The following is a 23,820-nucleotide window of genomic DNA, read 5'->3' as shown; positions in this document are numbered from 1 at the left end:
ATGCCTTCTTTTGTTCCTTTCCTCTTCCTTTCCCTTCCCTCCTCCCTCCTTCCCTTCCTCCCTTCTTCCCTTCCTTTTTCTTCCTCCCCCTCCTCCTCCTTCTCTCTCTCTATCTGCAACTACTGAGTATAATTGATTATGTATCATAATCACATATGTCATAGTCACTAGTTACTATATCATAGTTACTAGTCTCACCTATGTCATTCTCTCCGTATTTAGCAGCAGTGTTAGGGCACATTATGTCTTTCATAAAGGAGACATAGAAATTAACCAGAAATACTGTCCAGTAAAGGAAAGTGAAATATCTTTCTCACGGAAAGCCTACATATGGTGGCCTACACTACCATAAAAATAGTTCTAAAGCTTAGGGGAAAAGAAGCAGTTAATTTAGAGACAGAATAGTCATTTTGCTAAATCATATTCTGTGTTAGAAAAAAAAAAACAAAAAAAAACCACCTCCTATCTCAATTTTAATTACTATTTTTTTTTCCATTTTGGGTTAATTGGTTTAATTGTTCTTGTGGAGCACCACACCAAATGTCTGTTAGAATGTGACCTTTATGACCTATGATTACATGCTTGTTTCCAGTAGGTAATTGAGAGAAATTCTTTTACAAAGATGTGTTAGAAAAATCACTCTACTTCTGATCCATTCAGTATGTCAATCTTGGCATTGCTGGCTGTGTAATTGGAAAAAAATGCCATTCACTAGCAAGAGGAAATGTATTCCTTCCAGCCTGCTACCCCCAGCCCTGTAGGAAATATAACTTCTTTGCATGATCAAGTACTAGCAAATATTATGGAAGTTAGAATAAGGTTTTAGTAAATAATAAGCTTAAATGAAAAATAAGAGGTTTTCAAAATTTAATTAAAAATAAGACTTATATTGTCAGTATAAAAAATAGCCATGTGCCCTGGCCAGATTGGCTCAGTGGTTAGAAGATCAGCTGGTGGACCAAAGGGTCATGGTTTTGATTTCCAGTCAAAGGTATGTACCTGGGTTGCAATTTCCATTCCTGGTCCCACTAGGGGCCATGTGGGAAGCAACCAATTGATGTGTCTCTTTCACAATGATGTTTCTCTCTCTCTTTCCACTGTATCTAACAAAAAAAAAAAAAAAAAAAAAAAAGGCTCTGTAGTTATTTCCTTTATATGCTTTGAGAAATAGTGACAGTGTTAGGAAAAAATTATTTGTTTCATGAGGACATTTTCCCTGTGCATTCTAATTCTTCATAATTTTTTTTCTCAATTCTCTAACCTTGCAGGGTTCCTCAAATGTAATTCCATAAAACTAATAAGTGTTATAGGTAAAATCCAAACTAACTGAATGAAGCAAATTGGTTCCGTGGTCAAGAAAATTTGGAATACGCTGAGAGGTTAAGCAGGTTTCTTTGAGGTTGGACTTCTCGCAACAGATCATATTGTGGATGTTCATTGTGAAGGTGAAAGGGAGATTATAGTATGCAATTTTTCTCCAACTAATTTGACATGGAACCCTTTTATTGTGGAGTATTCAGAAGCTAATGTGCAGTGGTTTTTAGCAAGTTGATTGTTTTTCATTTGCACCAAGTAACTTTATATAGACTTCACAATGTATTTTCTGGAACAGAGGCTGGAATGCAGAGAAAGATGTATAAGCCTAAAACCACTGAGATGGAAACTTCCTTAAATGGGTTCCAGCTTCTAAATGAGGTGTGATGTAGATTGAGAGATGTTATATTAGACCATCATCTTATCAAATCACAAAATGTTTTCAATATCTTTGAAAAATAAAGGTATCTTAAGCAGCTTTGTGAAATACAGAAGCTTTTCCCCCTTAAAATCTGAGGCAATTCCTTACTTCTCAAACATCAGGCCACATACTTCCTGTACCATGGATTTAGGAAATTTTACTTATACTTGGAAGTTTCATTTAAGGTTTAGTAAAATGCCTCATGTGGAGATAGCATATTAAGCTTTAACAGCTTTTTAAAATTTAAGAAATTTATCATAAACTTTCCTTTTGCTAAAGAAAATCACTCCCCTATAAATGAGACAAGTTAGTACCAAATAGTAATACAAGAAAGAGTGGGAGAAAGTGCAAGATTTCAAGGTTAAAGCTCATTAATCCTGGAGGTGGTAAGGCTGAGGAGAAGCAGTGCTGGGATTTAGGTCAAGGTGAGCAAGACCTCACTGTTCATTCTTTCAGTCATTACACAAATATTAAGTGCCTATTTTATGTTGGGCAGTGCACTTAGTACTATGAAGAAGAGGGAGAATAGAGTGTAATACCTGATAATAGAGTGTGCATAATATTGTGGGAGAAGAGAAGAAGGAGCAGATAATGTTGTCTACGTCATTCAGAAAAGCTTCATAAAAGGGTGTTAGTTGAATTAAGTCTTGAACCCTGATTATGAGTTTACTAGGTGGCTACATTAAGTAGTGTTGTGATAGAATGGAGACTTAAGAGCAGGGGTAATTGACTTAATAAGGATAAAATGTAGAGTGGATATTGAGAAGTATGTCATCTTATAGATTCTTACATGTGTTGATAATAGATTATTAAACTGCATAAAACAAAATACACACACACACACAAACAATAAAACTAGGTTATATGCAGAGATTTGAGGTAGGGACTGAGGATATTTATTAATAGTGGATAACTTAAAATATATCATTTTCATGTTCCAGCAAAGAGTTATTTCCTGACTTAATTATTCTGACATTCTATGGAATATATATTATATATATATATATATATATATATATATATATATATATTTTTTTTTTAATTTGGACATTGCTGAATGTATAGACAATGGTTCTCAAAATGTGGTCCCCAGATTAGCCAGTATCAGCATCACCTGGGAACTTGTTGGCAATGCACATTTTCAGGCTGTACTCTTAAACTACTAAATCCCATGCTTTGGGGATAGAATCCAACAATTTGTATTTTAACAAGCTCTTCAGATGATCCCAGTGAATCTACAGTTTGAGAACCACCATAGTAGAGTATGATAAATGGCAGACTGAATATTGGTTACATATTTTTTGTGTCAAAGTCAACATTCTCATGTGAAAAGCAAGAGAATTCACTTACATTGGACATTGTCTGTACAACTGATTGGCTCATTGATTCAAAACTTCTCACTGTATTTAGAATTTTCTAGAAGGAAAATCCCTAAAGATTCATAGTTCTAATAATGTCAGAATTTTCTTCATTTAGCATTTAATCAATAGGTGTGTAAGCATGAGCAAGTCATCTTTAGAATAGAAATAATAACACTTCCTTTGCAAGTTACCTTTGAAATTATTAATAACAGATATAAAGCACCTGGGACATACTAGAAACTCTAGACAGGGTTGTTGTTGCTATTATCATTATTAAATTATAATTATAATAATTATTACTATTACGCATGATAATTACTCACCAGTTAGCCTTGTAAGTATGCAGATGATTAAGTGGTGTGATTTGAATTTTAAAACAGGGTAAGCTCTTTGCTTCAAAATATTAATCCTAGCACCTGTCATTGCATCACTGTGGCTAATATATTCTTTTCAATAAATATTTTTTGAATAACTGAGTGAAAAAATAAATTTATTAAAATATTATTAGCAATGAGAGTAATGGAGAGATGTTACAGTTTTAGCCTGTATTCACTCACATGTCAGTATTTTGTTAAGAATTTATCTAAGACTGATAGAAATGGGGTAAATGATGCATTCCCTTTGAAGGGTGGGAAAAGGTAATGAAAGCAAGAATACTTGCTAGTGGAAAGAACCTGAAAGAGGGAAAGTATCTCTGAATGATGATGGGGATGTTCTCAAATGCATATTGTGCATATTTCATGCTTTTTCTTGAGCTTAAAGTTGGTAATAGGACCAAACAGCACAAAATCTGATCTAAAAATTCATTTTGTAATATTACTTACTATTCCACTTGACTGATGTTTTTACTAAATGGACTTCTTTCTTGACTCAATTAGCTGTTATCTTTGCGTACCTTCAGTATTTCTCCAATCACCCAGTTCCAGATAAATCTAAACTGTCTTAGCCTAATGAATATTTATTCTTCTTTTTTTTTTAATCTCCTGGGAAAAAAAATAAAAAGTATTCCTTGGTAATGTTTTTAGTTTCATATCTACTGCTCTTTCTTAGATAGCTATGTTCAGTTTATTGGTCACAGACTATTTATACAGGTTATTATATGTGGCTATATAGTCAGTCAATTTTTCTAGTAGTCATGCTTTGCAAAATTCATTGCTTTATGGTAGACAATGAGAATATAGAATATATTTTAAAGATACCAAAATGTATTCATAAAACATGGTTTTCAATTTGGTGTACTTATTTAAATCACATTAAAAAATTTGCATTCTAAATTTCTGTAGTCAAAAAGGCTTCTAAAATATTCTAAGATTTTCTTTGTTGATTTGCTTGTTATAAATATTTTTGGCCTGGCCAGTGTGGCTCAGTGGATTGAGCATTGCACCATGGTCTGAGAGGTCCTGGTTCAATTCCCCATCAGGCTGCATGCTCAAGTTGCTGGCTGGATCCCCAGTAGGAGGCATACATGAGGGAGCAAACCAATGTTTCTCTCTCACATCCATATTTCTCTCTCTCTCTAAAAAAATCAATAAAAGTATATTTTTTAAAATTTATATTTTTGGAGATTGGTTTATTTGAAAATCAGATTTGTAGTTCCTACATATAGGTAGCTTTTTATGAAATTAAAAAAAGATTTATAGTTAGTTCTCATATTAAAGAAGGAATTTCTAGCCCTGGCCGGTTTGGCTCAGCGGTTGGAGTGTCGGCCTGCGGTACAGAGAGACCTGGGTTCGGTTCCCGCTAAGGGCACGTACTTCGGTTGCAGTTTGTCCCCAGCCCTGGTAGGTCGTGCGGGTGGCAGCCACTCGATGAGTCCCTTCACATCGATGTTTCTCTCTCTCTCTTCCTCTCTCTCCCTCCCACTCTATCTGAACAAAAAATGGAAAAATGTCCTCAGGTGAGGATAAAAAAAAAAAAAAAAGAAGGAATTTCTAGAATGAAGATTGATGGGTACTAGGGAGCGAAGGTTTCTGTTTTTGTAAACAATGTGCCTGTGTGCTCAGCAGATAGATTTTAAAGTGTGGTCAGAGCCATGATTGAGGTGCATGAAAGTCCCTGGTGGAAATTTCTCCATCTCCTCTGGCAAAAATTGTCCCCTGCATGAGACTACATCTGTAAAGAGGGTGCCTTTTACTCACCCTTCCTGTGTATTGGATGATCAGTTCTACATATTCATGGTAACTGAACTACTGTTTATTATTATTCTCTACATTAATTAGTTAAATGTTAGATACTTGTAAAAAGGGAGGATTCTGTAAAGCAAGAAACTATAAAGCTTAAAGAGTGATTCTTAGGTAGAGGAAGAGGATCTCTGACAATGGATCTGAACAATATGTGATGCGAATATATGGATTAACTTGAACTTTCCAAAGAGTTACTTTATGAGATTTTATACTTTATTAAAAAGAATTTGTTCAAAAGCATATTTAAAATCCTGTTCTAGAATTACATTCACATCCAATTATGAACTGCATGAACATCTCTCATGATATTTTATACTTATACTAGATTACTCAGGTTGTACATCTACCTTGATCAAGGTTATAAATATTTTTGGATATTAAAAGAAGTTAATCTATCCATAAAGGAAAAAAATATAAAGTCTGTGAAAAATGCTGGAAATCTAGCACTATAGTCTTGAGGAAATTCCAAAAAAATTCCAAAATTATTTCTAAGAGTCCTTGCTCTCCAAGTAACTATTTTGACAAAGACTGGGTAAGGGTAGTATATTAACATTTAGTCAGTTCTTCTTAGAGGCAGTCTACCATTGTGTTTAATGAACATGATAGCCAGATTGGCTTGAATGATGGTCTTTAATTTATTAGGTATGTAACCTTAGAATTTCTCAATTTTTGAGTACCTTTGTATTCTCATCCACAAACTAGGTATGATTTTGGTAAATAACTCTTGTACCTGTAAGATTTTATGACTTATTTTTTGAAAAACATTAAAACAATACCTGGTACAAAGTAAGACATTAGTAAATGTTTAAATTATTAATATTATGAAAAGTTTATACAGATTATATACATTTGCATAAAATCTCAGTTTTACTGAGGTAAGTATTGTTATCCCCATTTTGCAGATGATTCTGCACCCTGCTTACTCTTAGAAAGATTAATTAACTGGTACAAAGTTCAGAGAAAGAGTAAACTGTTGGGCCAGGAATAGAACTTAGCTACAAATGATCAAATTTCTCCTACTCCCTGTATCAATTCTGTGAAATAACCAGGACACATTTTGGTGCCTTTTAATTGCTCTTGTCTACTGGAACCAACCAGTTGATGAACAGAGGGTCTAGCTGGTTCTAAATGAATCAGATCTAGAAATCTGATTCTAATAAAATTCGCCAAGAATCTATCTATAATTTTGCTACTTTCATTAGTTTTGTTCACTACATATTTATGTCTTTCTACCTTTGGTTGCATAGTGGGATTGTATTTCCCTGTCTAATTTGAATATACACATGGCTCTGTGACTTGTTTTGGCTAATGCGATAGAGATGGAAGTGACTTGGTCCACCTCCAGTAGGATGTTTTAGGAGTCAGTGAGTGATTCACCATGTCCTTTTACTTCTGTTTAAATGATTGCAAAAGTACATTGTCAAGATGGAGTTTTCATCACTGGACCAGGAATTGACTTGTAACATGATTAAGAAATAGTCTATGTTGTGTTAAGCCACTGAGATATTAAGGTTCTTTTGCTGTAGTATAACCTCACTTGTGCTGACTGATGCAACTATAGACCAAATCTGGAACACTGAATAGACAGTAAGGGATTTTAAAGTTTACTATAAAAAGTGGGAGATGCTAAATCATGGTTACACAGAGCTGAATACACACCTTTTGTGCTCTTCTTTTGTCTGCTCGTTGATTTTGGTGGTAGATCCGACTGAAGTTGGATACAATCACTGGAACAGGTAGAGCAATGACCAAGACACCACTCAGCGAACAAATGGATCCAAAAATCTTCCCTGCTATGGTTTTTGGTACCATGTCACCATACCTGCATTAGAGAGAGAGAAAAGAAAAAGTCACAGAAAATTATTTCATCTGCTACAAATAGCTTTTTGCTTTAAGCCAAATGATATTTTAGAACAATCTATCTCTGGCTCATGACTATTCTATACATGACTTAAGACTTTAATAAACCAGAAATTACTAAATTCAAATTGCGCAGGGAAATACAATCCCACTAATATATAAATATGAAAAATTATCTTTTAATATTGTAGAAATTAATTCTAAAGTTTAGAAATCTCTCTCTCTCTCTTGATTTTTTAATCCTCATACAAGGATATATTTTCATTGATTTTTTTCAGATAGAGTGGAGGAAGGGAGAGAGGGAAGGAGCGAGAGAGAAACATTGATGTGAGAGAGACACATCAGTTGGTTGCCTCCCACACAACCCCAACCAGGCCAGAGGTTTGTACCTGCAACAGAGGTATGTGCCCTTGACTGGGACTTGAACCCACAACTTTTTGCTCTGAGGGCTGATGGTCTAACTGCTGAGACAAACCTGCCAGGGTTAGGTAGTTCTTTGATTGAAAAATATTTTAAGCCAGATGATTTAATGATAGCTTTTTAATGTGTCCTTTTCTATAATATGATATAGTTCTTTACATGTATTTTATCATGAATATTTCTATGCTAAATTTTATAGTCTAGATAACACACTTTTCCACTTTTTTTTTTTTTTTTTTTTTCCAGCTTTGGATGGGTTATAAAATTTAAGTACAAAAAGTGGTACATCATATTCCTTTATTCAGGTATAATCACTTAAAAATCCACTTTTTAAGGTCCCATTAACCTTCACTTGTGAAATCCAATGATCATTTTTACATGATAATCTTACTTAATATCTCATTTTATTTGATTAGTTGACTTCTCTCTCCTTGAAACATGTTTTGTTGGCTTCAATATCAGAATATTCCCTTAGTGGTGCTATTACCTCATTGGCTGTTTCTCTGTCATTTTTTTGGCTCCTTTTCCCTTAACTGATTTCTAAATCTTGGGTTAATTTATGTCTCAAACTCAAGTCCTCTTATTTTCTTCATATAAACCCTTCCCTATATGATTTTATTCAATCTCATGGCTTAAAACTACTATGTATATGCTTATGATATCCTAATTTACATTAACAAGATGTCTATCTTGAAAATCAGACTCATATTTTCATTGGTCTGGTCTGAAAATTCCTACCTCTGGATGTTAAAGAGACAATTAAGACTTAAATTAGTCAAAAAGGAACTTCCATTTTCCCAGATTACTCTGCTTCTCGCACACAGTTTATCACCACCTCTAATTAAGTGGAACCATAAACCATCCAATTACCTATATCAAAATTGAAACAGCCACCCAATCCTCAGTCCTCTCATCTCATTTCTTGGCTAGTCTTATTATCTCTGACTAAAACAAATTGTCATCTATTTGGTTCTTTTTCCTTAACCTCCACCCCACCCCACCCCGCCCCGGTATTCCAAGCCATCATCTCTTGCCAGAGCCATGAATATAGCTTCTTACCTGGAATTTCTTTTCCACATGTACCACTTTACTATTCATGCCAACATAGCAGCCAGAGTCAATGGTTTTAAAAATGGAGATTGGACTGTTGCTACTTTGCTTCACCTAACAGATTTAAAGCAAAATAAATCCAAACTCCTCACTCTTTTCTCTGAGGGCTTATATCATTTACTTGCTGCCCATATTTCATACCACCCTCCACCGAGCTCACTGCCCTCCAGCACACTGGCCGTCTGGCTTTCTGTCACATGTGCAGTCCCCAGATCATCATAGCTCAGGTTCAGCCTTAAAGGTCTCCATTTGAGAAGTTAGTTTCTGGCCACCTTATCCATAGCAATCTTATTCTCTCCCATCATTTTCCCATTTGATTACCTTCACATACTTATCACATAATATTTTCTAATGTTTTAATGTATTTGTTTTGTTTTTGACTCCCCACCTGCCCTACCAAAATTAGAATACAACCAGGAGCTGTTCTTTTTTTGTATCTCACTAACTCAAAGCAGCTTCTTAATAAATATTAGCTGAATAAATACATTTTCCCTGCCTTACTGATACAGAGTTCTAAGAGTTAATTCCTCAGGGTGGGGGCAAGAAGTTCTTTTGCTTATATTATTGGAGAAATTACCCAGCTTCAGCAATACAGCTCCAACTACTCCTGCTTACTCTGGGGCTCTGGGGTTCTCAGCTCTCTGAGAGTTATGTCCTTAGAAACAGGGCTCAGAGGAGCTCAGATATTAGACTCTGGACTCTTTAAGAGTATTTTGGGGGAGATAATCTATCTTTAAGGATGATCTAGGAAATCATTGTTTTTGTGGGAACATGTTTGTGTGTCAACATGGAGAAGGAAGTTGTTGAGGAATTGGCCCAGGAAAGGCTGGTAAGAGTCAAGGCAGGCTCTGCTGTCGTTGGTGACCTCGTGCCGTGCTCTGGTCCTCTGTTGAAAGCCATTCTTCTCAGCATTTATATTAATGAGGAAATAGTCAAAACTAAAGAAATTTACAAGGTGAGACTAAAAGGCTTGAAAACGTTCTTACTATATAGCAATGTCAGTAGAATTAGAAAATAATTAAAAAATATATATATATATATAATGTGTGCGTAGAGCCTATTTCCATGTTTGTCACAGTTCACATTGAGTGCCCAGCCCTATATTATAAACATTTTTCCTTTTGCAATGATTATGCAGTAGGCCCTGGAGAAATTAAAATACACATATACCCTTGTACGTGCAACATATGAGCAGCTTTTCAAAAGCTTTCTTTCCTTTATTTTAATGTCTACCAATTAGGACCCAGAATGTGTCTCTCAAAAGGTAAAGTAAATAAGACCACTATTTGTTATGGCCCCAAAAAGACAAGCATTCAGTCCATGAAATTAAAATAAGCCTTTTAAAATACAAATACATAAAATAAAATAGCTAAATGAATCTATCATCTAAAGCATTTTCAGCCTTTCTCTAATAATTAGCACTATTAACTACTTTTTTTGTATTCCAGGCTCACTATGTCATAGAGTGGACCAGGCCAACATACTTGTAATCATTAAAATTAAGAGCTTAACTGTATGGTATGGACCTAAAGCTCAGTTAGACTTTAAGCAGACAGAAGACTGGTAAGTTCAGGAAGCAGATGGCAGAGGGAATAGGGAGGGGAGATTCATGCCCTCAGAATGGCTGCAGCTAACCAAAGGGAGAAAATCGATTTTGAGGAACTTGGTCAAAGGGACTCTGAATCAACTGATGAAGGGAGTTTCTCTGTGAAAGCAATTTTTGATGAGGTGCCTGGGATTCAACTAGAGAAAGAAAATCACAGCAGATCCCTTTTTAATGTAAACAGAGATTATCATACAAATAAATAAAGTAGAAAGTGCCCTTGATATTCTGAGAGGGAAAAAATGGGTATAATGAAATATCTTGTTTGTTTTGAGATGACATGGCAGAAAGTAAGGATATGAACCAACTTGCTGAAAGGCAGCACTTACACAGCCTAGAAGGATCTGTAAGGGAAAAGAGGTAACAATATAGGGTGGTCTGACGTCATAAAGCTGTGCTAATCTGCATCAGATGCAGTTATAGTTATTATTTGCCTCTACCATATTTGTTTTGTAATCCAAAATTCCTTCACAATAAAAAATGCCAAGAGGAATGCTGGAGATGCCTGTTCAATACCTCAGTGATGATGGTAGGAAGTGGAGGGGAGAAGAAATTCCTTGTTGGTTAGAATATCCTCTCTTATCTTTTTGCTTAGAGTGGAAAACCAGAACTTTCTCACGTTAAAGAAAATTAGGATGGTCTCTTAAGACTCTGCTGTTGTGAAGCTAAGGCAAGAGAGATGGTTGAGAGGGCACAAGGGAGGGGAAAGGGCAGAGTATTTAAGGCCATCGGGGCTGTCCTGTGATTATTTATTATGACAGCGTGAGCCCAGGCGAGTCTCAAGGAGCACCTGCTGCCTCTTTCTCCATGTTCCCTGCTTCTGTAACATCACCCTTTGAGTTTTTCTCCATGCTGTCCTCCCCCTTTTGCGATTGGGCTGCTGTTGATACTTGTAATATTTTAGGCATATTTTTCTAGTTTGAATATGTTGGAGAATCACGAGAAGAACAGGGTGAGATTTGCATCTGTTCTTACAGCATCCATTTTGTCTCTCTTCTTTAGGAATGACTCTGAGAAATGAAAGCAGGTGATTTTTATCCAAGGAGATGTGACTGGGCACAGAATCTCCTTGGGACAGAAATAGCTGTCTCTCTGGCAAAACAGTTGCTTTCTTTTGTATAACAAAGGCCATGTAACTAGTATTCAAACTCTTAGTAAGAAGCAAATAGCATTGTACACCTCAGGTATCCTGTCTCTGAAACTCAGTGGAGGAAAGACTTAGAAGAGAAAGCTTTATAATGAGAAGTAACACTTATTTTGACTAAATATTCATTTAATAAAACATTGCTTAAAATACTGTCATTTTTTAACGATTATTTCTATCCCAGGCAACTTGTGTACTGGTTGGTATTTTATTATTTATGTTACATATAAAAACACACTGCATTTTTTCTGAATCCTTACTCTTAAATTTATGGTAAGCCCAGAAATACTATATATTCTGTTCTTTCTGTTCTCCCACCTGATTTTAATATCATGTCTCCAGTTTTCAAAAATCCATTTCCCAAGGAGTTACATTAAAACATTATCTAGATGTGGTTTGTTTTTATAGAAACATTTAAAACTATTTATATAAATTTTATTAAAAGACTATAGGATCCTATGAGGTCAAATAAGATAAATATTGAATTTTTAAAAGATAGAAGAAAACGGGAGAGAGGAAAGCATAATATAAAAGAATAACGTGATGTGTCTCTCTCACATTGATGTTTCTCTCTTTCTCTCCCTCCCACTCTGTCTGCAAATAAATAAAAAAATATCCTCTGGTGAGGATTTAAAAATAAATAAATAAATAGGCTTGAACTTTGTTTATTGAAGGAAAGCTTTCTCTATACTTCTACTTTGCATTTTCCAGCTTTCCCCTCTTTGTCTTACATCACCATGTAGAGCAACTCAAGTCTCTTTCTGATTATTTTTCATCCTGGACATCTGTCAAACCTCATGTTTGCTGCTCCCTTTACTCCTCACATCAGTTCAGAGGTATAACATAAAGGTGTCATTCACATGCAAATGTTAAATTTAAATTTGCACATACTGTCCCTAAATACTTGGCTACAATTACAATCTTTTACCATATGTTAAAGATCATATTGAGTGGAGGGTCAATTTTTTAGAAAAGATTCAATTGTTGGTTTTTAATATTTTAATCTCAAATATCCAAAATTTCATGAAAAATGCTTAAATCCTGACATGTATTTGGTGCCACAAAAGTGGCCAAATATGGTTAATTAAGACAAATAAGTGGAATGAATCTATCTATCCATCCATCCATCCATCCATCTTCCTAATTTATCAAGTGATTCAAAATAGGTTAAAAAGTATGCACAATTTTTAAAATAATACATTATAAACCAAATTTTATTTATATTCACTTAATTTTTCCCTTTTTATAATATATCCAGAAATCTTATGGCTAGAGTGTGGTTGTCTTTAGATCCCAAATGGAAAAATATCTCCATTAAGTTTCTTACATAGAGCTCAAACATAATACTGCTAGCTCTCTGGTACGATTCATATAGTTTCTTTTTTTTCCCCAACTCTTCTTTTTTTATTTTATTTTATTTTTATTTTTAATTTATTTATTTTTGTTACATATGTTTTTACTTTTTTTCCCATTGACACCCTCCTCCCCATCCCCCCACCCTGTACCTGGCTCTGTTGTTTGTGTCCATTGGTTATGCATATAAGTTCTGTGGTTTATCTCTCCCCCACCACCCCTTCTTCTGAGGGTTGTCAGTGTGTATCGTTCTTCCACATTTCTGGGTCTACCCTAGTCCTCAGACTGTTATGGTCATTATATTCCACAAATAAGTGAGATCATGTAATATTTGTCTTTCTTTCCTTGGCTTGTTTTGCTTAGGATAATACTTTCTAGGTCCCTCCATGCTGTCTCAAAGGATAAGAGATCTTTCTTTCTTACAGCTGCATAGTACTCCATTGTGTATATGTACCACAGCTTTGTTATCCATTCGTCTACTGATGGACATTTGGGCTGTTTCCAGATATTAGCTATTGTAAATACTGCTGCTGTGAACATGGGGGTACATATATTCTTTCTGATTGGTGTTTCAGGCTTCTTAGGGTATATTCCTAGAAGTGGGATCACTGGGTCAAATGGAAGTTCAATTTTTAATTATTTAAGGTAACACCATATTGTTTTCCATAGTGGCTGCACCTGTCTGTATTCCCACTAGCAGTGTACTAGAGTCCCCTTTTCTCTACACCCTCGCCAACACTTGTTGTTTGATGATTTGTTGATGGCGGCCATTCTGACAGGTGTGAGGTGATACCTCATTGTTGTTTGAGTTTGCATCTCTCTGATGATTAGTGATGTTGAGCATTTCTTCATATGTCTCCTGGCCATTTGTATGTCCTTTTTGGAGAAGTGTCTATTTAGCTCCTCTGCCCATTTTTTAATTGGGTTCTTTGTCTTCCTTTTGTTCAGTTGTATGAGTACTCCATATATTTTGGAAATTAACCCCTTATCTGATGTATCATTGGCAATTATGCTCTCCCATATAGTGGGTTGCTTTTCTATTTTGATGGTTGTTTCTTTTGCTGCACAGAAGCCTTTTAGTTTGATGTAGTTCCATGTGTTTATTTTTTCTTTGTTTCTTTATTTAGTGTGGTTACATTTTTCTTCCTATTTCTTCTTCTAATTACAGCAGTCCTTTTAACATTTTTTGCTGTGCTGGTTTGGTGCTAATGTATTCATTCCCTTAGACTTTTTTTTTTTTTTTTTTTGTCTGGGAAGCTCTTTATTTGACCTTCTATTTTGAATAATAGCCTTGCTGGGTAGCGTAGTCTTGGATTCAGATCCTTGTTTTTCATGACCTTGATTACTTCATGCCATTCCCCTCTGGCCTGTAGTGTTTCAGTTGAGAAGTCAGCTGAGAGCCTTATGGGGTTCCTTTGTAGGTAACCTGTTGCTTATCTTTTGCTGCCTTTAGGATTCTCTATTTGTCTTTAATTTTTGGAAATTGAATTACTGTGTGTCTTGGTGTGGGCCTGCTTGGGTTCTTCTTACTTGGGGCTCTCTGTGCTTCTTGAACTTGAATGCCTTCTTCCTTCACCAAATTAGGAAATTTTCTGTCACTATTTTTTCAAATATATTTTTTAACCCTTGTTCATTTTATTCTTCTTCAGGGACTCCTACGATGCAAATATTATTATGTTTCCAGTTGTCCCATAGTACTCTTAGGCTGTCTTCCTGTTTTTTAATTGTTTTTTTCTATTTGGTTTTCTGACTGGTTGATTTTTTTCTACCCTGTCTTCTAATTCACTGACCCGGTCCTCAGCTTCCTCTACTCTGCTGGTTAGACCTTCCAATGTGTTCTTTATTTCTGCTATGTCATTCTTCATTTCTTCTTGGTGGTTTTTCATTTCCAATTGGTTGATTTTCAACATTTCTATGTCTTTCCTCATGGTGTTTATGTCCTTACTCATGCTGTTGAGCTTTCTTAATATCATGGCTCTGAACTGTAGCTCTGTTAACTTGCTTAGCTGCATTTCATTGATCTCATCTTCGATAGAGTTCTCTTGTTCTTTCATTTGGCTTTTGTTTCTGTTTTTCACCATTTTGGCTATCACAGTGGCTTGGGATTCTGCCAAATTTTCCCTGTGGGTGTTGGTGTTCTGCTGTTTGTGGCTTTCTCTCTTGGGTTTGGATGAGGGAGGGAGGACCCACATTAAACACCACTGTTAAGTCTTACTTTCCCAGTTAAAACTGCTAGTCCAGGGATGGTTCAGTAATCCTCTAGCTTTTTGCCTGGAGGCTATTAGTCCTGGTTACTTGAAGAGCCTTGGCTTCTCAATTGAATGAAAAACTCCCTTAGGTGTTCAGTGTAAGGGGATTTCCTGAGGGGGGGGCAGATGCTGGTTGTTAATGGGCCTCGATTTTCATTTCAATGGCCCAACTGGGTGGGGTTGAATCTCCAAGGGAGGGGCCGCCCCCTCCCTTTAGAGCCCTGGGAAGGAGTAAGGTGGCGGAAACTCAGCAATAGCTCTGAGCACCCTCCAAATCCCGAGTGTCCCCACACAGTTCCAGTCCAGTCTGCCCTCCCTCTGCCAAAGCCCAAGGTGAGTGGCTGTGGCTATGTTAATCCTCTGTCCCAGCTCTCTCCGCTGTGGAGCTGGAGTGGGCTTGGAAGTTTAACCAGAGGGCGCTGCTCACAGCTAAGATTACTGTTGTCCTTGGGCTCCCAGCCCTCCTCTCGCACCTCCACAATACCACCAGGATCGAATCAGTGTCCCTGGTTATATGGTCCTCACATGCTGCTTTTCTGTTGCTTTTTCCTGATGATTTGTCTTTATTTTAGTTGTAATTCCAGTTTGGTCCTGGGAGATGGTCTGTGTAGCTTCCATTCACTCTGCTGCCATTTTGGAATCCCCCTAGTTTTCGTGTTTAAACTCAACAACTTCATGTGGGAAATGAGCCAGTATTGGGGGGTATATTTGAAAAATGTGTATTTTCTATGGTATGTCTGAATGTGTCTCCCCAAATTCATATGTTAAAATCCTAACGCTCAATGTACTGATATTAGGAGGGGGAGCCTTTGGGTGGTGATTAGATCATGAGAACAGAGCTCTCATAAATGAGATTAATGCTCTTATAAAAAGAGACCCTACAGGGATTCTTAGCCCCTTCCACCATCTCAGAACATAGTGAAAAAGGCAGTCTATGAACCGGAAGTGGGCTCTCACTTCCAGAACTGTGAGAAATGCATTTCAGCTATTTATAAACTACCAAGTCTGTGGTATTGTGTTAAAGCAGTCCAAAAAGACTAAGACAGTATTCTTAAAAAAAAACTTAAGTGAAAGTGATATGTACAATAATATCCTGGTGAAAGCTATTAGCTGTTATGTGTTTGTGTATTGCAATTATTGATGTTGTGCTTAAATTTTTCTCCTCGACCTGATGGCTAGTCACAGAGCTCTGAGAAATAATTTCTTCTGACCTGTAAACTGGATCACTTCTCAATTAATAATCCTACCCCTTAGGGTCTCACTAGCTATGTTATTCATGGATTTTCTGCCATCAACTTGGTATTCTAGAAAGATCATAGTTGGATAGATAATTTTTATAGTGGTTGCAATGTTTGCAAATAGCAAATGACTGTTTTTAGGGTGTTGCTATATAATACCTGCTTGTAGTACTGAGCTTGTTTGCCAGAGTAGCCTTGGTATTGCTTCAATAATAGATTTCTATTTGACATTTTAAAATTAATGTTTGGCCAAAAAGCTCCCTTGATTTTGTTCCCAACTCTCTTGCCTGTACGATCAGTCTCTATCCTATCTTACCTGTGTTGAAGGTTTATAATTTTATTTGGATTATTGCATATGCAGTTATTTAAAGTATGTGGTGTTTTCTCTTGTGTCTGTAAATCTAAGCCAAATTCTGAGCTACTATTTAAAATTATATTTTTTCTTCTTGTTCACAACATTAGTAATCTTAGCATCTACTAAATAAAATGTGCAGCTATAGGATCCCACGCCTTAATTAGTAGTCTTAGCCAGTAACTTATGGACTCTTATGGAATTCATGGATAAAATTCAGATGGGTCAGGGAACTCTATAATAGTGATGATTTCATAGGTATTTTCCTAAAGGTTTTGAGAGCTTTTATTAAATTATCAAAAAATGTGTGGACCAAATAATGTTAACTCATTATGGTTTGAATGCTTAGGGGTACATTAATATAATATATTGCCAATATGAACAATTTTAACTCACAAAGGAGATGCTGTACAAAAATGTCAGAATTATTTTACAGCTACAGAAGTAGCAAATTTCCACTAGGGGGCATAAAAACCTAAATGAAAGTTTGAAACAAATCAGAATCCTTCTTGGTTTTCACAAGCCAAAAGAGTATTTCCTGTAAATTACCTGTACTGATTTCTTATCTTTGCCTACACACATTCAATATTTATGATTTATTTTGGGCATTTTATTTCTTTAAAAATAGTTAAGTAGGACCAAATCTCACCATTTTATAGATTATCTATTTTCACAGTGTTTCCAAAAAGATGCAGAATAATTCTGAAAACATTTTCTATTTCTTTTAGAAGGATAAGTAAATGTCTATAATGAGAGATATAACTAAAGCATAATTTTAAACATTAAGCCCTCTAACCAAGACCATTAGTGTGAAAACTAGGGGAAATGAAAAGATTTGGATTGCGTATAGAAAAGGGGAAAATCAAGGAGAGGGCTAATGAGATGCTTTTAGTACATCTGTCTACTTACATTTATACTTCAAGCTCAATACCAAATTTCAGTAGAGCTTACTGTGTTCCTCTAGCTTGTACTTTTTTCAAATACAAATTCTTTTCTGTTTCCTATTTTTAATCTTGCTTTTTAAAAGCCTATTTATGATCAAATGAGACTTTAAAGATTATAAATGAAACATGATTGTAATCTAGTATCCTAATAAAATGGTTTTTACTTAAATTGATACTATCAGTAAAAGTCTTTATAGTCTCTTTCAAAAATTGTTTGCAAAGTATGCTTTTCAGAGCTTAAATTTGTAACACCTTATTCTTTATTTATAAAAACTTATGAAAACATGTACAATTAATTATTGTGAGGCACACATTAAAAAAACAAAAACACGAAGGGCTGGCTTTCCCAGCTGTGGGACCACCGGAAATATTTTCTCTTGCTTTTGGTTCCTAATTTCTGTTGCCTGGAGCTATCCTTTCACCCTCACATATCTTAGAGTCTGCTCATGTGAGTCTCCCACATAAAAGCCTTCATTGTCTCTCCATCACCTGCAGGAAAAAGCTCCAGCTCCTTTAGCATGGCACACACGGCCCTTCAGAACTTGGCCATCCCATCTTCCACTGCTCCCCCACACATCCTCTGTGTTCTAGTTGGAACAAATAACTTCCTATTGCTGGAATGTACTATCTTCTTACATTCCTCTATGCCTTCGAATGCACTGTTCTTAGTAGAATATTCCCCTTTTCCTGAGTCCTTTGAGTGAACTAGTTTACATTGATAAAGCTTAAGCATCAGTTCTTATTTGAAAAACTTCTTGATTATTTTATCTCCATCCAGTGAAAGTAATATTCTCTCTCTTCCATGCCTCCAATGCTGCTTGCAACTAATAGAGTACAATTAGCTTTATACAGGTCTATTTTCTCCTGTTAAACTGTGAGGTCCAGGAGGTCAAGGATCATGTCATCATTATAAACCCAAGTCTAGCAAAGATCTTGTTCATTGCTGAGCAAATAGTTGAAACTCAATAAATGTTTATAGCTTAAATAAATCATCCAGGGAGAGGTTTGATGGTAAACAATAAATGTGGAAGGGAGAGAAGGGGAATATACACATACTGCTCTTTCTCTTCACCAGATTTCCTTTTCCTCTCCAGGCCCAGCACCATCTCATCTAGTCAATTTGTCTAAATTCCTCTTGAGATACTTAGATGATATGCCCAGAATAACCTAGTTCTACAGTCAATTAATCTTACTTTTTATACCCTGAGAGATCATTTTTAACCTAGATGATTTTAAATGGACAGAGAAGCCGAGAGACATGACACTTTTCCAGTTTCTGCCTATTTTTCATTGTCACATGCTTAACCAACATGTATCCGGCCAGAATTTTAATATATAAATCCCCCAAACTTGACAGATTTTGCAATCCTTAAATGCCAAATAATTTGAATGAATATGTCTCCTGCATCTCTGACTCTCACATATTATCCTGCGTTTCTCCATAACCTCTCCTATCTTCTCCCAGATGCTGTTAATCTTAGATAGTGATCACTAGCAATTCTCTGAAAATTCCAGTGTTTGCTATCCATTGTTCTTAACAAGGTCCTTTCTGGTTATGCCCTGAGAGTATATTGGAGGAGTTATGTTTGTTTTTCACCACCAGAAAGTTAATCCATCAAGAAAATCAAAGTTCCAGTGAGTGCCTGGTCAATTTGACTCTGGGTTGATGGCACCAGTTTTGTAGGATGTGTGGTTTGGGTTTGCATCTGATGGGTTTCATCTTCAACACTGTCAGCTGCTCTCCCACTGTGAGCTTTCATCAGTTACCTACAGCTCTTCCTTCCATCTGTTTTCATCATTTGAAAGGTAACTCTGTTGCATGAAGCTTCCTACTGTGCATGGTTCCCAGTTACTGCTGCTGTCACCCAGGGAGTCAAATCCCAATGCCATTTTGACAGTCTTGTTCATTAGTCAGTTTTCTTTTAACCAGCCACCTATTCCACTTGCCAATGCCACCAAAATTCTCTGTCGTTTGCAATTCATTCAAAGACTCCAAGGTGCCTTTGCCATGGAAGAAGGAGGAGTCGGTCCCCAGGGTTATGTCTGCAGCACCAGCCTTAGAGGAGGATTCAGTAAGGCAGCACGGAAGCATGAAGTGGAGATGTTTATCATGAGGGTTTTCATTTTTTACACTTGAGTTTACACAGTCTAAAATCTATTAGCTATTACAGGCCTCATGAAATCTTTAAAATGTCTTAAGAATTTATTTATTTTGGACTGTACTTCTAAAATTACTTATGGATTATCCAGTAATTACCTAACATATCTCTTGTTTCTAATTCTGCCCAGGAAGTCCTGGTAATTTTGCTGCCTATTGTGTATAACTTAAGTTGCACAGAAAAGAATGCACAAAAACCTAACTGTACTGTACATAAGATGACTTTCAAGTGGGGCAGGGAATTAGGCTCTGTTTTGACAGCAGCAGTGTCTGACTGAGATGGAGCTGCTGCAAATACAAGCTGTAAAATCTCCTACAGTCCTGGAGGCTGGGAAGTCCAAGATCAAGGTGCTGACAGGTTTGGTACCTGCTGAGGGCCCACTTCCTAGTTTATAGATAGCTGTTTTCTCACTGTGATCTCACATGGTGGCAGAGGGGAGAGGCTCTCTGGGCAGTAATCCCATTCATGAGGGCTTCATCCTCATGACCTAATCACCTCCCAAGGGCCCCACCTCCTACCATCACCTTGAGTGATATTAAGATTTAACATACGACTTTTGGGGAGGGGACAGGAACATTAGGTGTATAGCATGATCTAATGGCAATGCCGCTGATGGACTGGCACCCTTCACCTAGCCGACCACCTTGGGCAGAGCTCGGGTGCCTCCAGCTCTGAGGTGGAAGTGAGGATCCTGTTTGGAACTCACACCACGGAGCATTTCTTACAGCCACACAGCTGGTTTCTGTGCCTGCCTCATTCCTTCCTCATACAGCACTGCTCTGGTCTGTCACTGAGCAGGGACTTTTTCTCTCTAAAAATTCCAAAATTCTTTAAGCATAAATAATTTAATGTAGTTCTGTTTCATGTAAATAGTCACAGTTGTTTAAATATAAAAGGAAGGCTATTCAGAGAAACTGTGATTTAACTTCCCAAAGACAGCCAGGCATTTCCACTAAAATTCTAGTCTTCAATTAACCTAGAAAGTTTCTATAGTCTTAAACAAACTTTGTTTTTGATGAAAATGCAAGGGCTTATGTTTACATTTGGAGAACAATTCAGTTCCAATCAACATGAGACAGAGTTATTTTGTAAAACAAAATGAAAATAATATATGTATTTTGTGTTCAGATTCATTTACTTCTTCTTAGGAGATTAAGGCATTAATCGAATGGTCATTCTTGCTATTAACTATATAAATCAGGGCATATCCAGGATAAATATAAATAAAGAAGGTCTTAAGTAAATTCATATCTTTATAGTTTTTAACTGGTCAGCTTTCTATATAAAAATGTTTTCTGTGGTGCATTCTGATTGTATCTTGCAAATAACAACACAAAACACAATAATAAAAATGAAACAAAAAAAAGTACATCTGCTTAAACACAAACCAACTAGAAGAATTATTTATCAAAAAAACTAGAAAACTATTTTCCTGAAATTTCATTTTTAAGGAAAATGTAAACAAATTATACAAAAACAAATTGAAACTAGAAATTAAAATTTAAAAAAATTATAGAACATATATCTCACATTTCAAATACATTTAGTGCACAATTTCTTACATCTCTTTGTATGTTCCTATGTACACTAAATTTTTCTGGAACTGAGATTAGATTATAGACATAATACCTTATTTTTAAAACAGTATTAATTGTATTCAGAGTCTAAGCAGGAAAACAGTATTTAGCATAGAATGTACTTAGTGAAAGGAACAAAGGGGTTGGGCAATGGGTTGTAGAAATGCAAACACCAGACAGGACTAGAGATAACCCAAGAGGCAGCAGCCAGAAGCCACTACCACAGTGAAGATGTAGGGCAAACAAGGAGAATGTTTGCTGAGTCCAAGTATCCTTCCCAGGTCATTACAGAAGGAACTTGGAGGGTCAGCAGCTGTCTTAAAAAATGCACAGGAGGACAAATACCCTGACTCCTCTCTTATCCCCTTCCAATCTCCTGCCAGTGCTCCCATTGGTCAAACTGGAAGCAAATCAGATGACAAGCCAGCCTGGGAAATGCAGCACTTGATAGCTAGTAAAAGGCAAAACCAAACTGGAACCCAGTGCTTTTCCCCCAAAGCTGTGCTCTGCCTACCCCACATGGCCCAGGGCTAAGTCCATTCTGGTTCCAAGATGTTATGACCCAGATGTAGAACCTTTGTTTTGTTAACTGACTTCAGCCCTCCTCCTAAAAGCAGAAAATTACATTTTACCAGAATTAGAATCCTGGTAGTGAGGTCGATAGGACCTTATTGGGTAGCAGCCCATAGGTCATGTTATTCTGAGTTTTGAAACATCTCAGCCATATCTGTCTTCCTACCTTAAGTATGAAGGGAAAGTTGGGTCTTATTCTAGGGGTGGGCTCTAGGTTTTTCAGTTTTAGTCAAAGATGTATATTTCAATCCATTATAAATTGAGGATAAGATGAAGAACCAAAATATCTATTTTGACAGAGTGAGGGAAAAAATGTCAAACATGAAGCAATATCATGAAGATGTCTAATTAGATATTATGATTGTAAAATATTTTACTTGTGTGAAATGGGCACAATGTGTAATAAATGCCGGCCCCTTGGGCTTCCAAGCCCTGTGGTGACCGGTGCTGGCAAGAAGTGCTCAATTAGAATGAATCATATCAGAGTTGTATCCTTCAACAGATCATTGAGGATGTCATTAGTAACAAATTAAAGCATATTTTAAGGGCAACTGAATATATGTAAAACCATGTTACCTTTAAAAATGAATATAGTTTCACAATTAGTTCAGCCTTTTTGTTTATGTAGTTTTTGGTTTTGTTGTTGCTATTTTTATGTTTGTTGTTTTTGTTTGTTTGTTTGTTTGGAGTTAAGCAATAAAACAACAGCTTTGCATCTGGGTCATAACATCTTGGAACTAGAATGGACCTTAGCTGTGGTGGGTGGTTAGCTTTAAGGGGTGGTCAGCTTTGGGGTAAAAGCCCTACGTTCCAGTCTGGTTATGTTATCTGTGAGTGTGCTCCGTGTCCCCATTTGTTGCTGGTGTAAGTGGGCTTCTTGTGATGTCATGAGAAAATAAATTTTCTGAAACTAGCATGGGAGAATAAATAGCATTTATTTGCATGGAATTAAACCCCTGAGTTTCTAAGTTTTCCTCTCCCTCTGTCTTGCCATTAGAGAAGTCCAGCAGTGTTTTCAGCAGAGCTAGAATTAAAGCCATTGCCCAGAATTCCCATCCTATATTTACACAGTCCAGTCCAGCATCAGGCTAACTTAGCTTGTGTTCCTAGCTGTAGTCCACCAGTCTATCACATCTGAGGTCCCCATGGTCATGGGCCATGTGGCTTCTAGGACCACAGCAGCTATGGAGAAAACATGAATAGGAGCATAGACAGAGGAACAAGAGAGAGGTAATTCCTTAATCTGGGAATTATGTATTCCCAATTTTTTGTGAGTTTGCATTAACTCCACCTCCTCTCTGTTCCCAGGTTTGAGTAATAGGCACCTTCCCTACATCACCCCAACTTTACTGCTCATGCATCCATCTTCCCCTTTCCCTGTGATCTGCAGGGAATGGACTGCTGGTTCCCTGGGGAACTTGAAATTGTAGCTTCTTGGTGAAGCTGCCCAGATGGCCATGCTTATAATGTCTGGCTTCCTTTTGCTCCTTTTCTATTATTAATAACTAGCTAATTACAATGGTAACAGTTATGCCTCGTACTAGCTACCAAGTGCTGTATTTCCCAGGCTGACTTGTCATCTGATTTGCTTCCAGTTTGTTACTATTATAGTAACAAAAATCTATACCTAAACATGTCAAAACCAGACTGTTAGTTATAAATTTAAATAAAGAAATAAATATTCTTATATATAAAGGAGAATGGAATATAAAATTTTGGATGAGGATTTGGGCAATAAAATTAAAATATATGATGTGTGCTTTAAATTAAAAACAAGAATGAACACAGTAGTTCTAATATAGAAGGCATTATCATAGAGTGCTAGAATACTTTTTAAAGATTTGTTTGACAACTTGATGTCTCTACCACTAATGAGGGTTTATGGTAATGGTTTATTTACAGCTGTAGGGTAAAGCCTTCACAACACAGTGCTCTAACCTCTAAAGAGCAGTCACCATG

General features: G+C 36.4%; 1 protein-coding gene across 2 annotated transcripts in view; it reads right to left on the bottom strand.

The window, feature by feature from the left end:
- The window catches only part of KCND2 (potassium voltage-gated channel subfamily D member 2), a 589,585-nt gene that overhangs the window by 20,106 nt on the left and 545,659 nt on the right, over positions 1–23,820 (bottom strand). For both annotated transcript variants that reach the window (XM_036246722.1, XM_036246723.1), the window contains exon 2: positions 6,939–7,101. In XM_036246722.1, coding sequence (XP_036102615.1) covers positions 6,939–7,101 — 163 coding nt within the window. The remainder of the gene's footprint in view (positions 1–6,938; positions 7,102–23,820) is intronic.

Source organism: Molossus molossus, unplaced genomic scaffold (genome assembly GCF_014108415.1).
Source record: "Molossus molossus isolate mMolMol1 unplaced genomic scaffold, mMolMol1.p scaffold_m16_p_7, whole genome shotgun sequence".
Classification (NCBI taxonomy): Eukaryota; Metazoa; Chordata; class Mammalia; order Chiroptera; family Molossidae; genus Molossus; species Molossus molossus.
This window is presented reverse-complemented; position numbering and strand designations above follow the sequence as displayed.